This window comes from Macaca thibetana, chromosome 2 (assembly GCF_024542745.1).
Source record: "Macaca thibetana thibetana isolate TM-01 chromosome 2, ASM2454274v1, whole genome shotgun sequence".
NCBI classification, from domain to species: Eukaryota; Metazoa; Chordata; class Mammalia; order Primates; family Cercopithecidae; genus Macaca; species Macaca thibetana.
The window spans coordinates 102225459-102243726 of NC_065579.1; the positions used below are offsets into that span (position 1 = coordinate 102225459).

The 18268-nt window shown below is 40.5% G+C and overlaps 1 protein-coding gene across 46 annotated transcripts in view; it reads right to left on the reverse strand.

The window, feature by feature from the left end:
* MAP4 (microtubule associated protein 4) overlaps window positions 1-18268 on the reverse strand; it is a 231400-nt gene that overhangs the window by 124849 nt on the left and 88283 nt on the right. For all 46 annotated transcript variants that reach the window (XM_050780601.1, XM_050780603.1, XM_050780602.1 and 43 more), the window contains one exon: window positions 15702-15943. In XM_050780601.1, the coding sequence (XP_050636558.1) occupies window positions 15702-15924 (223 nt within the window). In that variant the 5' untranslated portion in view covers window positions 15925-15943. The remainder of the gene's footprint in view (window positions 1-15701; window positions 15944-18268) is intronic.

Here is an 18268-nt window from a genome sequence, read left to right on the forward strand (position 1 = left end):
AAATGTCCACCAACAGATTCATTATAATATTGTAAAATAGTATACAGTAATAAAAGAAATGAGAGCACTTCGTGTTACTGATACGGGAAGATAACAGGCATCTAATAGCTAAATACAGATAAAGGCCAGGACACCCTAGGGTGTGTCCATAGTCCCATCTATTAGGGAAGCTAAGGCAGAGGGGTGTCTTGAGTCCAGGAATTTGAGACCAGCCTGGGCAACATCGTGTGACCCCCAACTCTAAAAAAAATAAAATAAAATAAAATAAAAATTAGCTGGGTGTGGTGGCACACGCCTATAGTATTTATCTCTTAATAAAAAAACAAAAAAAATAAAAATAAAGAACCTGGCCGGTGCAGTGGCTCAAGCCTGTAATCCCAGCACTTTGGGAGGCCAAGGCAGGTGTATCACTTGAAGTCAGGAGTTCGAGACCTGCCTGGCCAACCTGGTGAAATCCCATATCTACTAAAATACAAAAAATTAGCCGGCATAGTGGCGTATGAATCACAACTACTCCAGAGGCTGAAGCACAAGAATTGCTTGAATCTGGGAGGCAGAGGTTGCAGTGAGCTGAGATTGTGCCACTGCACTCCAGCTTGGGCGACAGAGCAAGACTCCTTCTCCAAAAAAAAAAAGAAAAAAAACTTCATTCCCATATATTTACCTATGTGATTAGGGTTTCTTCACTATGATAGCTACAAAAACAGGAAAAATTTCTCAATCCTATTTCATCGGAGAAAGAAATATTCATCCACAGACCCATGATCTAACTGAGAAAAATAACAGATCCCATCATCTCATAAGAAAAGCATTTCCAATAAAATTCAACTTTTATAGTAATAACATCAAAAATTACAACGCATGTGGGCCAGGCACAGTGGCTCATGCCTGTAATCCCAGCAATTTGGTAAGCCAAGGCGAGCGGATCACTTGAGGCCAGGAATTCAAGACCAGCCTGGTCAACATAGTGAAGCCCTGTCTCTACTCTTTTTGAGGAAACAAATAGGAGTAAGTGAAAATGAAGGGAGATTTTAAAAATACATAATACATGTGATCGACTGATAAATTTCCTCTGGACCAAGTTAAAATACAGAACCTTATTGTTACAGGAACTTTAAAAATTAAAATTTAAGTTTACATACATATTTAGTAGCAGAAACATGGTAAAACAATCGAAAAAAATTTCAAGCATAAAAATGTATTACATTAGGATAAAAGTCTGAGACATGTTATGGAAATAAGAGTTCAAGGACTCAAAAGAAGAATTTAAATTTCCAATGATAAAGAACAGCTTGTTCGTATATTTTTAAACTAGATGATGGAAATCAAAATGCTCTATATTTAGAAGCATTTGGATACATTTAGCAGAATGAGGTAACTTATTTTTATGTGGCAAAAGTAAAACATTCTCAAAATTACATGTTTTACGACTAAACTTTTGCTACAAAATTTTAGACGTAAACTTAATGTACAAAGAGAATTTCTCAGAATTCTGAGTATATGACCAAAAGTTAAGACCACTACTTTAGACCAAGTTAAAAAGAAAGCTTCATATATACAGACAGAAAATTTTCTAAGATAATAAAGTAAAAAAAAGCAAGTTAAAATTCATACGGGTTGATTTCATTTGTGTGAAACTAAAGCCACTAAATTTTTTATTGTATGTTTGTAACTGCAAAGAACAAAGTCTTAAAAGATCTACCCTTCTTGAGGAAATAAATAGGATTACATGAAAATGAAGAGAGTTGTTCTTTGTTTTTTGTTTGAGACAAAGTCTAGTTCTATCGCCAAGACTGGAGTGCAGTGGCGCAATCTCGGCTCACTGCAACCTCTGTCTCCCGGGTTCAAGCGATTCTCCTGTCTCAACCTCCCAAGTAGCTGGTAGCTGGGACTACAGGCACGCACCACCACTCTCAGCTAACTTTGTATCTTTATTAGAGACAGGTTTTCACCACATTGGCCAGGCTGATCTCAAACTCCTGACCTCAAGTGATCTGCCTGCCTTAGCCTCCCAAAGTGTTAGAATTACAGGTGTGAGCCATGGCACCCGGCAAAGATTTTGACTTAATTTTTAAGAGAGAGGGTTTTGCTCTGTTGCCCAGGCTGGTAGGCAGTGGTATAATCACGCCTCACTGTAACCTCAAAATGCTGGGTTCAAATGATCCTCCTCCCTCAGCCTCCCAAGAACATGGGACAACAGGTGTGCACCACCACAGTTGGCTATTTTATTTATTTGAGATGGAGTCTCCCTCTGTTGCCCAGGCTGGAGTGCAGTGGCACAATCTTGGCTCAATGCAACCTCCGCCTCCCAGGTTCAAGCGATTCTCGTGCCTCAGCCTCCTGAGTAGCTAGGGCTACCGGCGCGTGCCACCATGCCCGGCTAATTTTTTGTGTTTTTAGTAGAAACGGGGTTTCACCATGTTGGCCAGGCTGGCCTCTAACTCCTGACCTCAGGTGATTCACCTGCCTTGGCCTCCCAAAGTGCTGGGATTACAGGAGTGAGCTACCACACCCAGCCAATTTTATTTTTATAAAGACAGGGTCTCACTAAGTTGCTCAGGCTGGTCTCAAACTCCTGGGCTCAAGTGATACTCTTGCCTCAGTCTCCCAAGTAGCTGGGACTACAGGCGTGAGCCACCACGATCAGCCTCATCCACTGTGCTTTAATTCAATACTACTTTATTTATTTTGTTGCTCAAATTTTTCCAGTGTTGAAAATGGGGAACTCTTTCAGTAGACTCCTGTGTCCCTTTGACATACTATCTCTGTCATTGTGGGCTTTGGAGCATAACTCCTGAACAGTCTTTTTATAAATGATCTGTGCAATTAAAGGCAAATTTTTTTCCAGTGAAGAGCATAAATGAGAGATTTAATTGTGAATAATATGTATAATGGAAGTCTTATTTGCACATACCTGTTTACTTTCTCCCTGCCTTTCCTCCTGCCTCAGCCTCCCAAGTAGCTAAGACTACAGGCATGCACCACCACACCCAGTTAATTTTTTATTTTTTTTTTCTTTGTAGAGATGCAGTCTCGCTGTGTTGCTGGTTTTAAACTCCTGGCTTCAAGTACTCTTCCCGCCTCTGCCTCCCAAAGAGCTAGAATTACAAGTGTGAGTCACCATGCCCAGCCTCCCTGGTATTTTCGACCTAAAATGTGCAAAAGGGAATTTCTGATTCATAAAATGTGACTTTCATATAAGATGCAGCAGAACACATTTCAACCAGCTTGGAAACCAGAAAATTATTCAAAAGCTATTTGCTTAGATACTAAAATAGTAGGTGAAAGTTGGATTAGGTACAGGATATATATATAGCCTCAAAGTATCTCCTCACAAATTACTTATTCATTACACAGAGAAAAATATAAATTTTACAGTAAAGAGGCTGGGCGTGGTAGCTCATGCCTGTAATCCTAGCACTTTGGGAGGGAGGAGAAGGCAGATGGCTTGAGCCCAGGAGTTCAAGACAAGCCTGGGTAACATTGCAAAACTCTGTCTCTGTAAAAAAAAAAAAAAAAAAAAAAATTAACCAGGTGGCCAGGGGTGGTGGCTCACGCCTGTAATCCCAGCACTTTGGGAGACCAAGGCAGGCAGATCACATGAGGTCAGGAGTTCAAGACCAGCCTGGCCAACACAGTGAAACCCCGTCTCTACTAAAAATACAAAAATTAGCCAGGTGTGGTGGCGTGCACCCGTAATCCCAGCTACTCGGGAGGCTGAGGCAGGAGAATCACTTGAACCCAGGAGGCAGAGGTTGCAGTGAGCCGAGATCATGCCACTGCCCTCCAGACTGGGAGACAAAGTGAGATTCTGTCTTAAAAAAAAAAAAAATTAACCAGGCATGGTGGTGCATGCCTGCAGTCCCAGCTACTTGGGAGGCTGAGGCTGGAAGACTGCTTGAGCCTGGGAAGGTCAAGGCTGCAGTGAGCCATGATTGTGCCACTGCACTCCAGCTAGGGTGACAGAGTAAGACCCTGTCTCTAAATAAATAAATAAAATGTTTTTTTTTTTTATTTACAAAAAAAATACAGTAAACAGGTAGACACTAACAAGTGATGAAAGTTATTACCACCAATAATGTGATATAGTGACATCATGTGTTTCCTGATGTGGTGCACTTAGGACACACATCATATTTACATAGTACTACTGCCAAAAATGTGTAACTTGAATCTAATTATGAGAAAATGCCAGGCAAACCCAAATTAGGGGACTTCTAAAAAATAACTTGCCCATACTATTCAAAATATTAAGGTCATGAAAGACAAAGAAGAGCTGAGGAACTGTTCCAATTAAAGGAGACTGAAGAGACATGAAAACTAATGTGATTCCAGATTCAACTGCAGACAAGAAGAAAAAAATTAGAAAGGAATGTGTTAAATCTGTTGGGACAACTGATGACAATGAAATAAGGTTCACGGATAGACAGGAGTATCTCATCAACATTTAACTTCTGATTTCTATCGTCATATTCTTGTAATGTGCAAATGCCTAGTTCTTTGGGTAAACAGGTGTGAGTTCTGCAATATGTTCTTAAATAATCCAAGGGGAAGGAAGTATATGTAAATATAAAGAGAATGATAAAGCAAATGTGCAAAACAGTAACAATTAATAAACTCAAGTAAAGGGTACATGGTAGGTTCTTGGCTCTATTCTTGCAGTGTGAAGTTTAACAAAGTCATTTGCTTGCAGAATATTATTTAAGAGATGGGGTCTTTGGGGTCTTGCTATGTTACCCAGGCTGGACTCAAACTCCTAGGCTCAAGCAATCCTCCCTCCTACTAAGTAGCTCGGGTGGGGCTACAGGTACATACCACTATCCTGGCTTGTTTGCAGAATATTTTTAGCAATTAAGTGTTTTTTTTTTTTTTTTTTTTTTTTTTTGAGATGGAGTCTCATTCTGTTGCCCAGGCTGGAATGCAGTGGCACAATCTCAGATCACTGCAACCTCCACCTCCTGGGTTCAAGCAATTCTCATGTCTCAGCCTCCTTAGTAGCCGGGATTACAGGCGCACGCTATCACACCTGGCTAATTTTTGTATTTTTAGTAGAGACGGGGTTTTGCCACGTTGGCCAGGCTGGTCTCAAACTCCTGACCTCAGGGGATCCATCTGCCTCGGCCTCCTAAGTACTGAGATTACAGGCATGAGCCCCCGGGTCCTGGCCCCCTGTTTTCTTTCAGGCCAGGGTACTATTATTATGAACTATACATTTTGGTACAACTTTTTTTTCTCCAAAAAGAACTATTAGTTATGAGATAAGAGTCTATTTTCAAATCAAAGTCAGAAAATAACTATTTTTGCAAAAATGTCACACTAATTTTTTATGCATAGATATAAACTTCCCTAAATATGATCATGAGACTACTAAGAGGGTTTAGGATTAGACAAGTACACCTACCCTAAATAAATATCTACCATTTTGGAGACACAATTGCTTGTTAGTCTGCACATTAACCTAAACCTGAACAAACTGACAAAAAAACCTATTTCAATTCAGTGTAATAAGATTCTCTTGCCTCAGCCCCGAGTAGCTGGGATTACTGGTGTGCACCGCCATGTCTGGCTGATTTTTTGTATTTTTAGCAGAGACGAGATTTCACCATGTTGGTCAGGCTGGCCTTAAACGCCTGACTTCGTGATCTGCCTGCCTCAGCCTCTCAAAGTGCTGGGATTACAGTCATGAGCCACTGTGCCCAGCCAGAACAAGGGTTTAAAATGAGAAGATCTGGTAGCTCACGTCTGTAATCCCAGCACTTTGGGAGGCCTAGGAGGAAGGGCTGCTTGAGGCCAGGAGTTCAAGACCAACCTGGGCAATAGAGCAAGACCACATCTCTATTTTAAAAAGATTGTTTTAGTTGTTTAATGATCAAATGCAACCCTCTCATTTCTAATACTTAAGCTTCACCTGGGATGTGGGACTAAATGCAATAATATAGGATGTCAACTGTACAGTGCTAAATAGCTATTGTTATTCTCACGTTATTAGCTATTGTTATTCTCACTGTTATTAACCATATGTTGATCAACTATAAATTTGTTATCTATCAACCAACTATAGAATAACTGTAGGTTGATCAAGAAACTTTACCAGAATAAAATAAAATGAAAGCAAGAAGAGGTTAGAAAGGAAGAAGAGAAGCTGGATTCTACTATACATACATCATCTCACAATCTAAAAATATAAGCCCAGGGGAGAATAAAAAACAATGTAACAACACTAAAAACAATAAGGTTGTCAAGTAGAAAAAAGGCTTGCGTATTTCCCTGCCAGATAAGACATACTGGACCCTAATCATTGGAATGCTGCACATTACTGGACAAGTCCTAATTCAAAAGATGCTTATACTATGCTTTCTCACTGACTGACTTCCCCAGAGAACCCCCATTTCATGAAATGAAAACTTTCTCAGTGAAACACACACAGCATCCAAAATAGCATACTTTTTTTTAGAAACTAATCACATCCTCTGAGACACAGATATTCAAATTTACTTTCTTTTGTTGATTCCCTTTCCCCAGATGTCAGATTCCCACAGCAGGCAAATCAGCTTGGCAGAGAAGTAGCAAGAACCTGAGAAGGCATGTGTGCTGTGAGTCAGCCTTGGGCAAAACAGCCAGGTCTCAATGCAAGGGAACCCTCTGGTGCTGTCAGACCCATGCCAACACTGCCCTCTACTGGTCAGCTAAGCTGGTTGCAATTTTCTGCAAAAGAAGGGACCAGTCTGTTAAGAAGAAATTCTGCAGTATCTATTAAGAGTCGTTACTTAGGCCCTTTTCCGTGGATTAGTGTTTCTCAATCATGCATATGCATCCGAGTCACCTATTAAGGCTTGTTAAAACAGACTGCTGGTGTGTGGCAGGGTGTGGTGTCTCCCACCTGTAATCCCAGCACTATGGGAAGTCAAGGCAGGAGGATCATTTGAGCCCAGCAGTTCAAAACCAGTCCAGTCCAGGCAACACAGTGAGACCTTGTCTTTACTAAAAATGCAAAAAACTTAGCCAGGCCACTGCCCTATGTTAATTTCTTATTCTGTGGGAATAAGCTTTTAGCTTCAAAGGCCTTAAGGAATGCTAAGGAGAAAGCATTTTCTCAACTTCAGAATAACTATTTAATCACACAGAGAACAGAAAAATTAAGTGATTTGTTCCATAAATGTGCTGACTATTTGTGTCTGAGGGGCAATACTGTGCTACATGATCATCTGAAAGAACAAGAGTCACAGATGTGTTACTTCGTCATTCACACCTAAGAGAAAGCTTCTATCTTGTGTCTCCCTCACCTAGAAAATAGGGCCACATAATGCTGATAATGAAGAATTAAGGAAAACACCATTTTTCAAGGAAAAAAGTCAGGTAGTACATAATTTTCTTTCTTTTTTTTCTTATTACAGCCATGGTACAAAACAAGTAGTACACATATCCTGAAAAAGTATTTGACAATTGTTTCCCAAGGTGATAGGCATTTTAGAAGAAGAGTTTGACACCAATTTTATTTTTAAGTATTGGTATTTAGATGGTTTACACAGACAATGCTAAGATAAAATACTTGTAGAAGCAAGAATAAGTTGAAGTGCAAAAGGAAACAAGTATAGTATATCCACAGAAAAGGAATAAAGGTTGGGGGGTTCTTGTGTTGCCAGGTATGAAGGCAGAAATCATACTTAGAGAAAAAAGCAATTTTTCTGCTTTGTGATAAATGCCATAAAAGCAGTCCTGCTTTCTTACCTCTTATTTTACAAGTTGAAGACAATTAGGGTGGACATGTAAGAATTAAGGGAAATAAAACACCATTGTTCAAAGAGTTCTATTATGTGTAACCTACTCAACCATCCCTTCTATATCTAGAGGCAAGAAAATGGTTGATAAACTTCCACTGGTTGGCCTAAGTAAGCCTGTTGTAAGAACATATCAAGAGCACTAGGCTGGGTGCAGTGGCTCACACCCGTAATCCCGGTGCTTTGGGAGACTAAGGCAGGAGGATCGCTTGAGGCCATGAGTTCCAGACCAGCCAGAGGAACACAGTCAGACTCTGTCACTACAAAAAATAAAAGGATAAGCAATGCACGCACACCTGTAATCCAAGCTATTCAGGAGACTGAGGCAGGAGGAACCTTTGAGCCCAGGAGTTAGTTACATGTTGCAGTAAGCTATGATTGTGCCACTGCACTCCAGCCTAGGCGACATGGAAAGAACCTGTCTTTTTTTTTTTTTTTTTTTGAGACGGAGTTTCACTCTTGTTGCCCAGGCTGTAGTGCAACAGCGCGATCTCGGCTCACAGTAACCTCTGCCTCCCAGGTTCAAGTGATTACTCTCGTCTCAGCCTTCTGAGTAGCTGGGATTACAGGCACCCACCACCACGCCCAGCTAATTTTTTTCTGTTTTTAGTAAAGACAGGGTTTCACCATGTTAGCCAGGCTGGTCTCGAACTCCTGACCTCAGGTGATCCACCCACCTCAGTCTCCCAAAGTGCTGGGATTACAGGCATGAGCCACTGCATCCGGTAAGATCCTGTCTTTAAAAAAAAAAAAAAAAAAGTGTCAGTGATCAGCAATAGTTTACTGAACCTCATCTAAGAACAAAATCAAACTTAAGTTAGATGTATAATAAAACGTTAATGAAGTCTAGGGGCCTTCCATCACTTCTAAAGACGTATTCAGAAGAACAGCTTGTTTAGAATGTTCTCCAGGAAAAACCCAAATATGAAACCTGTCATTATGGCAAAAACCATCAGTCAGATAATGTATAAAAATCAGACCCACAGCAGAGAAGTCTCCATTCATAAAGAACTCACTAATTGCACAAGATTTCTACAAGGATAAATAAGGCGGCTCCTTTCAATTTTCTTCTTTGATGTCTCCAAACAGCCATCACCCCTTCCTTTTATTCTTAGTTAAGACTTCTACAACTTTTAGGAAGCTGGTATGGAAAAAATGCAGTAATTTATAATCTATTGTAATTATAAACTTTATTATTATTATTTTTAGAGATGGGGTCTCTCTCTGTCACCCAGGCTGCAGCACAGTGGTGCTATTATGGCTCACTGCAGCCTTGACCTCTGGGGCTCAAGTGATCGCCTCCTACCTCAGCTTCCTGAGTAGCTCAGACTACGGGCACACACTACCATGCCCAGCTGTAATCATAAAAACTTTAAACACGGTATCTTCAAAGAGTTCGTGGAAAATGCATTCTATGAAAAACCATTCATGGATTTCAAGGGAGTTTTTCTGCATCAAAATAACTCATACTCCATCTCTACTAAAAATACAAAAATTAGCTGTCATGGTGGCACATGCCTGTAAGCCCAGCTACTCAGGAGGCTGAGGCAGGAGAGTCGATTGAACCCAGGAGGTGGAGCTTGCAGTGAGCCAAGATTGTGCCACCACACTCCAGCCTCGGTGACAGAGAGACTCTGTCTTAAAAAAATAAAAATAAAATTAAAAAAGCTCATACTAACTTGTTATAACATGTCTGAACAGGATCTAGTTTGAAGCACTCAAAAGGATAAAACATCAGTTTGAAAAGAGCCCCTAACAAAGCAACATGAATCCTGCTAAAATTGAAGCAAAAGCAAACGGCAAATTTATGGTGAAGCTTGGATGAAAGAATGGTGAAATCATTGATGCTTTGTGTAAAGTTTATGGGGACAATGCTCCAAAGAAATCAGTAGTTTACACATGAATAACTTGTTTTAAGATACCAGCCAGATGCAGAGGTCCGTGCCTATAGTCCCAGCTACTTGGAAGGCTGAGACAGGAGGATCACTTGAGCCCAGGAGTTCAAGGCTGTAGTGCTATGGTCACACCTGTGAATAGTCACTGTACTCTAATTTGGGCAACGTAGTAAGACCCTGTCTCAAAAAAAGAAAAAAAATAAAGGAGGAGATGATGTTGAAGATGAAGCCCACCGTGGCAGATCACCAATATCAATTTGAGAGGAAAAAAGAACGATCTAATTGAAGAGGACTGACAATTAGCAGAACCAATAGTCAATACCACAGACATCTCAATTGGTTCAGTTTATACAATTTTGGCTGACAAATTAAAATTGAGCAAACTTTCCACTCAACTGGTGCCAAAACGGTTGCATCCAGATCAGCTGCAAAGAGCAGAGCTTTCGATGTAAATTTTAAACAAGTGGGATCAAGACCCTGAAGCATTTCTTTGAAGAACTGTAACAGGAGATGAAATATGGCTTTACCAGTATAATCCTAAAGACAAAACACAATCAAAGCAATGGCTACCAAGAGGCGTAAATGCTCCAGTCAAAGCAAAAGTGGATCAGTCAAGAGCAACGACAAGAGTTTTTCAGGATGTTCAAAGCACTTTGCCTGTTGACTTTCTGGAGAGCCAAAGAATGATAACATCTTATTATGAGGGTGTTTTGAGAAATTCAGCCAATGCTTTAGCAGAAAAACACCCAGGAAAGCTTCACCAGAGAGTCCTTCTCCACCAGGACAATGCTCCTGTTCATTCCTTTCACAAAGATAATTTGTGACAGTTTTGATGAGAAATCATTAGGCATCTACCTCACAACAGTCCTGATTTGGTTCCTTCTGACTTTTTTGTTTTCTAATCTTTAAAAAAATCTTTAGTAGCAATGAAAAATTAAAAACTTAAACAAACAAAAAAAACTTTAAAGGGCATCCATTTTTCTTCATTTCTTCATTTTTCTTCATTTAATAATGTAAAAAAGCCAGGCAGTGGCTCACACCTATAATCCCAGCACAAAAGAAGAACAAATAAATATTTACTCCAAAAAATTTGGATTCCTTAATGGAAAATGGGAAAGTCTATCTCTGTCTTAATCCATAATGGATGGTGGAGACATTTGTTCTCTGACTGACTAACATAAACAAAGAAAACTTAGTAAGAAGAAAGGAATGATAAGACGTACATACTGTAGCAACTAGTCATGGTTGAGATGCTCTTCTCATCCTAATATTAACTTACCCTCATCAGTCATAGGTGAAAGAAGGCTAGCTGCTTTTCATTTTCTAATTTCCTTTAACTGTGCATTGTTTCCACCATCTGGGACTGAGACTAGGTGGATAAGGACAGTGAGGTGGTAGCAGTAGATTTTCTTGTGCTTCATCTTGAGTGACTTAATCCATGTAACATTAACTTGGCCCAAGAGGAGGAAAGTTTTTAAGACATTATTTTATTTATAAAAAATTAAATCCTCCCTGCTATTTTTGACATGTAAATAACTTAAAATTTCAGGCCAGGCATGGTGGCTCATGCCTGTAATCCCAGCACTTTGGGAGGCCAAGGTGAGTGGATCACCTGAGGTCAGGAGTTTGAGACCAGCTAGGCCAACATGGCAAAACCCCATCTCTACCAAAAATACAAAAATTAGCCAGGCATGGTGGTGCATGCCTGTAATCCCAGCTACCGGGGGGGCTGAGGCAGGAGGATCACTTGAACCTGGGAGGCGGAGGATGCAGTGAGCAGAGATCGTGCCACTGCACTCCAGCCTGGGCAACAGAGACTCCATCTCAAAAAAAAAAAAAAAAACACACACACAGTTCATTAACTCAGAAGACTACTCCAGAAACTGGCAAGTGGTTACTCCAGGAAGGAGAACTGCCTAGCTAGGGTGTAGGGATTGGGATAATTTGTTTTACTGTATATCCCTTTGAACCAATTGGATTTTGTATATATGCATTTGTTAACCTGTTCAAAAAAAATACGAGTTTCTGGAAAATTGAATTAAAGGATAAAAGCATGAACTTTATTTCTCAACATAAGCTTTTTCAACGTCAAGACACTTTTGCAAAAAATTATAGCAACTTTTTTTTTTGAGACAGAGTCTTGCTCTGTCACCCAGGCTGGAGTGCAGTGGCACGTTCTCCACTCACTGCCACCTCCACCTCCCAGGTTCAAGTGATTCTCGTACCTCAGCCTCCCAAGTACCTGGGATTACAGGTGTACACCATTACTCCTGGCTAATTTTTGTATTTTTAGTAGAGGCCGAGTTTCCCCATGTTGGCCAGGCTGGTCTCAAACTCCTGACCTCAGGTGAGGCGCCTCCCTTGGTCTCCCAAAGTGCTGGGATTACAGGCGTGAGCCACTGCGCCTGGCCTGAAGTAAATATTTATATGGATATAATTAGATCTTAAACTCTCAGTACTTCTTTAAATGAGCTGTGGTTTGCCCCCTCCCCAAGACACAAATTAAGCGTATATTAAGGAAGCAGGTTTTCTTCTTCCACTTATGCTGTAGAAAGCCAAAAGAGATGTCACTCCCACCCTAACAACAAGAAACAGCAAGATCAACTACAAAAAACTTGAATTCATTGGAAAGCTACCTAGTAGTATGAAATCCAAAGAAAGACAAGCCCCTCCAGGAAATATGGGAGGTGAACACCAGCTCTCCTGTGTCACCGCAGGTGCAGAAGAGACACTGGGTACCCTACAAGCAGGTAAGAAAAATTCAAGTAAAAATTGTAGTGATTTGTTAAAGGTAAGTGAAGGCTAGCATGAGACTATGGGGTCCCTCAAATCCACAGACACAAAGGGAATTCACACTCATTTGCAAGATTGTCTTTGCAGATGTCTGCTGCATGCTCACAGGAAAGATTGGAAGCAGGGTGAGGGACCAGATAGTCTCCCTCCATGCTACAGACCTGGAGAAGGCCACCACCATTAAGGGAAAAGCATGAACTCCTCCTCCTGGGATCTTTCTCTCCTGGGGAAGGAGTACCAAACTCTGTCAGCCCCAGAACACACTGGCTGTAGCTAGGGAAAGAGTAATAGAAACATACTTTATAAACCTGAGAGAGGAGCAAGAAAAACTCCTCATCCAGGATCCTACACCAATACCATTAGAAGACTCTACTACTGTGAGAAGGATAATACAATTGAGAAAGACCCAACCCATGAGATATAAGCACATGATTAAGCACAAAATGGGACAATAAAAAAACAAACTCTGCCCACCACCTGGCTAGAACTCTTCTGATAAAAGAGGGAAAAGACAATGGACAAGGACCCCTCTGAGGCCTGGGTACACAGGGAAGGCTGAAAGAGTGGAGCAAGCACATTAAAGAAATACCTTCCGGCGCCTCAGTCCCCACTCTAAGCACGGAATTAAAGGGACTGAAGACAGTAACACTGAAGGCAATTATGGTAACAACAAAACCCAAAACTTGCTCAGCTCCTGTTTAAATTGACTAAACCCAAGAGACATGCCCATTTCCAAGCATAAATACCTTTTGGCCTGAGCCTACTATTTTACATGTGAGATCCAGCATTCAATCAAAAACTAAGATACACACACACACACACACACTCACACACACACACACTCACACACACACACACGGCAATCAGACTGAGAGATGACCCAGATTTTCAAATTATCACACAGAGATTTAAAACAACTATGATTGGCCGGGCGCGGTGGCTCAAGCCTGAAATCCCAGCACTTTGGGAGGCCGAGACGGGCGGATCACGAGGTCAGGAGATCGAGACCATCCTGGTTAACACGGTGAAACCCCGTCTCTACTAAAAAATACAAAAAACTAGCCGGGCGAGGTGGCGGGCGCCTGTAGTCCCAGCTACTCAGGAGGCTGAGGCAGGAGAATGGCGTAAACCCGGGAGGCGGAGCTTGTAGTGAGCTGAGATCTGGCCACTGCACTCCAGCCTGGGCGACAGAGTGAGACTCCGTCTCAAACAACAACAACAACAACAACAACAACAACAAAAACCCACTATGATTAATATGTTAAAGTCTATAGTAGAAAAGGTGGAAAACATACATGAACAGATGGGAAATTTTAGCAGAAATAAGGAAGCTCATAAGAAAGAGGCAAACAAATGCTAGAAATTAAAAACATAAAAGATGCTGAAGTAGATAATGCCACTGAAAGCTCATTATTAGATTCAACACAACTAGGAAAAGAATTGGGTAATTGGACGACAGGTCAAAAGCATGTACCCAAAGTAAAACACAAACAGAAATAAAGAGAGAAAAAAACTAACAATGCATCCAAGAGATACAGGACACTATCCAACAATTTAACAAAAATATAATTGGAATCCCAGAAGGAGAAGAGAAAAAGAATGGGGCAGAAGAAATATTTTAAAAGATAATGGCCAAAAATTTCCCAGACTTAACCACTTCAGAAGCACAGATTAAGAAACTCAGAGAAGCCCAAGCAGAAAAATTCCAAAATATCATCTAAACACAACATAAACTGCTAAAAAACAAACATAAAGATAAAATCTTAAAGGCAGACACAAAGAGGAATTCACAAAGAAAATATTTTAAAATGTTTTTAAATAAATGAAAACAAAATACAACATATCAAAATCCATGGGACACAGCTAAAATGGTGATTAGAGGGTAATTTATAACATTAAGTAACTACATTAGAAAAGAAATGTCTCAGATCAAAACCTGATTTAAACTGTCACCTTAAGAAACCAGAAAAAAGGCCGGGCGCGGTGGCTCAAGCCTGTAATCCCAGCACTTTGGGAGGCCGAGGCGGGTGGATCACGAGGTCAGGAGATCGAGACTATCCTGGCTAACATGGTGAAACCCCGTCTCTACTAAAAATACAAAAAACTAGCCGGGCGTGGTGGCGGGCGCCTGTAGTCTCAGCTACTTGGGAGGCTGAGGCGGGAGAATGGCGTGAACCCAGGAGGCGGAGCTTGCAGTGAGCCGAGATCACGCCACTGCACTCCAGCCTGGGAGACACAGCGAGACTCCGTCTCAAAAAAAAAAAAAAAAAAAAAAAAAAAAGAAACCAGAAAAAGAATAAATCAACTTAAGTAAACAGAAGAAAGAAAAGAAATAAAGATATGAGAAGAAATGAAAAACAGAAAGACAATAGAAAAAAAAATTAATGAAACCAAAAGCTGGATCTTTCAATACAATTGATAAACCTCTATCTAGACTTATCAAAAAATAAAAATAAAAAAAGAAACATCACAAATGACTAATATAAGAACTGAAAGAGGGGATATAACAGATTCTTAAAAGCATATCTCCATTAGTTTGTAACATTTATGCCAGGAAACTGACCAAGGAATTCCTTCAAAGATACAAACTACCAAAGCTAACTTAAGAAATAGATAACCAGAATAGTTCTATGATCTCTGAAAGAAACTAAATTCCTAGTTTAAAAATCTGACAGAACATTCCAGGCCCAGAGAGCTTTATTGATGAATTCTATCAAACACTGAAAAGAAGAAAAAAATATCAATTCTATGCAAACTATTCCAGAAAAGAAAAAGAAGGGAACACTTCCCAGTTCATTTTATGAAGTCGGCATGACCTCAATTCTAAAACTGGACAGAAGACATTATGAGAAAAATACAGACCAATTCCCTCATGAACACAGATACAAAAATACTCAACCAATTATTAGCACATCTGATCCAGGAAAAAGGGAAATTTCTCTTAAAGGCTTTAATTATGCTTTAATCCTGACCTGGGATGACCCCAAAGACAACAAATGGCATCTGATTCCAGTCTAAATGAAGAAATATTAGGGTTAAAAGTTATCTACAGACTCATGAACACTCACTCAAAGGGTGGTAAGTCTACCTTCTCAGTTTCTAATAAGGAAATACAAAGTTACTAGCCTATACTAAAAAAACTCAGCTCAATTCTTAGTTTCCAAGATTACGACCAAAGGCATAATCCCTAACCTGCTTTCTGAACATATGTAAGCAGTCTGGTTTAAATACTTACCTTCAACCTGGCTAGTTTCTGAGCACGGTTTCTTCTTTGACTCTGAGTTTCCGGTTTTCTCATCAACATCCAGGAGAGGAATATAGTCTGTTTTTCCAACAGTTTCTCCCACAACATCATCAAAGGCCTCTGCCTCTAGTGTGGCAATGAAGTCTCGCTTTATCTCTCCCTCAATGTCTGGAGATGGCTCTGTTAATGCATCTGCAAGACTGAGGTCGGCCATTCTGCACTGCTGCAACTGCCTGGTGAAGAAGAAAAAGATGTTTCATGTAATGAGCACTGCAAAAGGAAAAACATTTCTAGAAACTCTTGTCAATTGTTTGAAACAAACAAAAGAATCAAAATCTAAGATTTTACAGCCAGAAGAGGCTCCCTTATTTGAAAGATGAGAAAATTAAAGCTAAGAAATGGACAGTCTTACCCAAGGTAACTCACATTTCTGGGGGTGGGGGGAGGTGGTGGTGGCAGGACAAAGCAATTGCAATTGTGTCCTTTCTATTTGTAAGAAAAGTGAGGTGCAAAAAAACCCACAATCAACATATCCAAAGCTATAGCCAGTAAGATTCAAATCAGGTCTTTACATAGTTACATTACTATCGGACAAATGAAATCAACTTTCTTGACCAAAGACTGTGAGTATGGGCCTTATCTTGGAGTAAGCACCTGCTTCTTCATGATCACTTGTGGATAGCCCTGTCAACCAAACTACTTAGCTCTGCCAGCATAAAAAAAAAACACACACATTTCCCTCAATTAGCTACGGGAAATGGTCCCTCTCTGCAGTCATGTATATTACCATTTTTACAGACTACCAGCTTCTTAATTACATAATCTGCAGTTAAAAAGTAATTCTACTGGCAGCCATAAAAAAGTCATGTCCTTTGTGGGAACATGGATGGCAAGCTGGAGGATATTATCTGCAGCAAACTAACGCAGGAACAGAAAACCAAATACCACATGTTCTTATTTATAAGTGGGAACTAAACGATGAGAACTTATGAATACAAAGGAGGAAACTGCAGACAGTGGGGTCTACTGGAGGGTGGAGGGTGGGAGGAGGGAAAGGAGCAGAAAAGATAACTACTGGGTACTGGACTTAATTGAAATAATCTGTACAACAAACCCTTGTGACATGTGTTTACCTACGCAACAAACCTTTACATGTACCCTTGAACCCAAAATAAAAGTTTAAAAAAAAAAAAAGTAAATCTACTGTAAGTAAACCATAGATGAATAGCCTAGAAAATACAGAAATAATGTAGTAAAAAGAGCCAAAGGGGCCAGGTGCAGTGGCTCACACCTGTAATCCCAGCACTTTGGGAGGCCAAGGCAGGCGGATCACTTGAGACCAGGAATTCAGTATCAGGCTGGCCAACATGGTGAAACCCCATCTCTACTAAAAATACAAAAATTAGCAAGGCATGGTGGTGGACGCCTGTAATCCCAGCTACTTGTGAGGCTGAGGTAGGAGAATCGCTTGAACCCGGGAGGCGGAGGTTGCAGTGAGCCGAGGTTGCGCCACTGAACTCCAGCATGGGCGATAGAGTGAGACTCTGACACCCCCACCAAAAAAAAATTAAAAAAAAAAAAAAAAGAAGAAGAGCCAAAGACCTGCAATAAATTAGCACCATTCAAATGCAGGGCATAATAGGAAATAAAGTGTGCAAGGTACTACGCCTGCTTTCAAAGAGTCTAACAGAAACTCCAAGAGACTCCATAGGATAAGTTGACATACAAGCTATGGTGTTGACAAGGTAAATACAAGTCAAACAGATCCTTAGTTGCATAGTGTAATGGCTACTACTTGTGTTTGTCCAGAAATCTATTCTTCTATCTCCCCTAATAAAACCAATCCCTACCCCTATAGCGTTTGGGACATGACTAGAGTTGGGTCAATCAGAAGTCAAGAAGAAGACAGTTGGAAAGGACCACTTATTGACTACACACTGGAAGAAACGTTCATGACAGCTATTTGGTTGCCCTCGTTGACTACTTCAAGTCTAAGTGAGCAGCTTTCATCTTTCTTTTGCCTAATTTAGTCAATCTATTTCTGTTGTTTACAATGGAAGAATCTCAACTAATACACAGTCTTTCTCCAACCCAAACTTGAAAAAGTCAAAATAGGCCGGGCGCGGTGGCTCAAACCTGTAATCCCAGCACTTTGGGAGGCCGAGACGGGCGGATCATGAGATCAGGAGATCAAGACCATCCTGGCTAACACGGTGAAACCCCGTCTCTACTAAAAAATACAAAAAACTAGCCGGGCGAGGTGGCGGGCACCTGTAGTCCCAGCTACTTGGGAGGCTGAGGCAGGAGAATGGCGTAAACCCAGGAGGCGGAGCTTGCAGTGAGCTGAGATCTGGCCACTGCACTCCAGCCTGGACAGCAGAGCGAGACTCCGTCTCAAAAAAAAAAAAAAAAAAAAAAAAAAAAAGAAAAGGAAAAAAAAGAAAAAGAAAAAGTCAAAATATACTATGATTCAAGTCACTTAATTATCAGGCTTTCCTTTTAGGCTCTTCTCCACTATCTACCTCTCTCCAACAAATGTACTTAGAAAAAAGAAACAG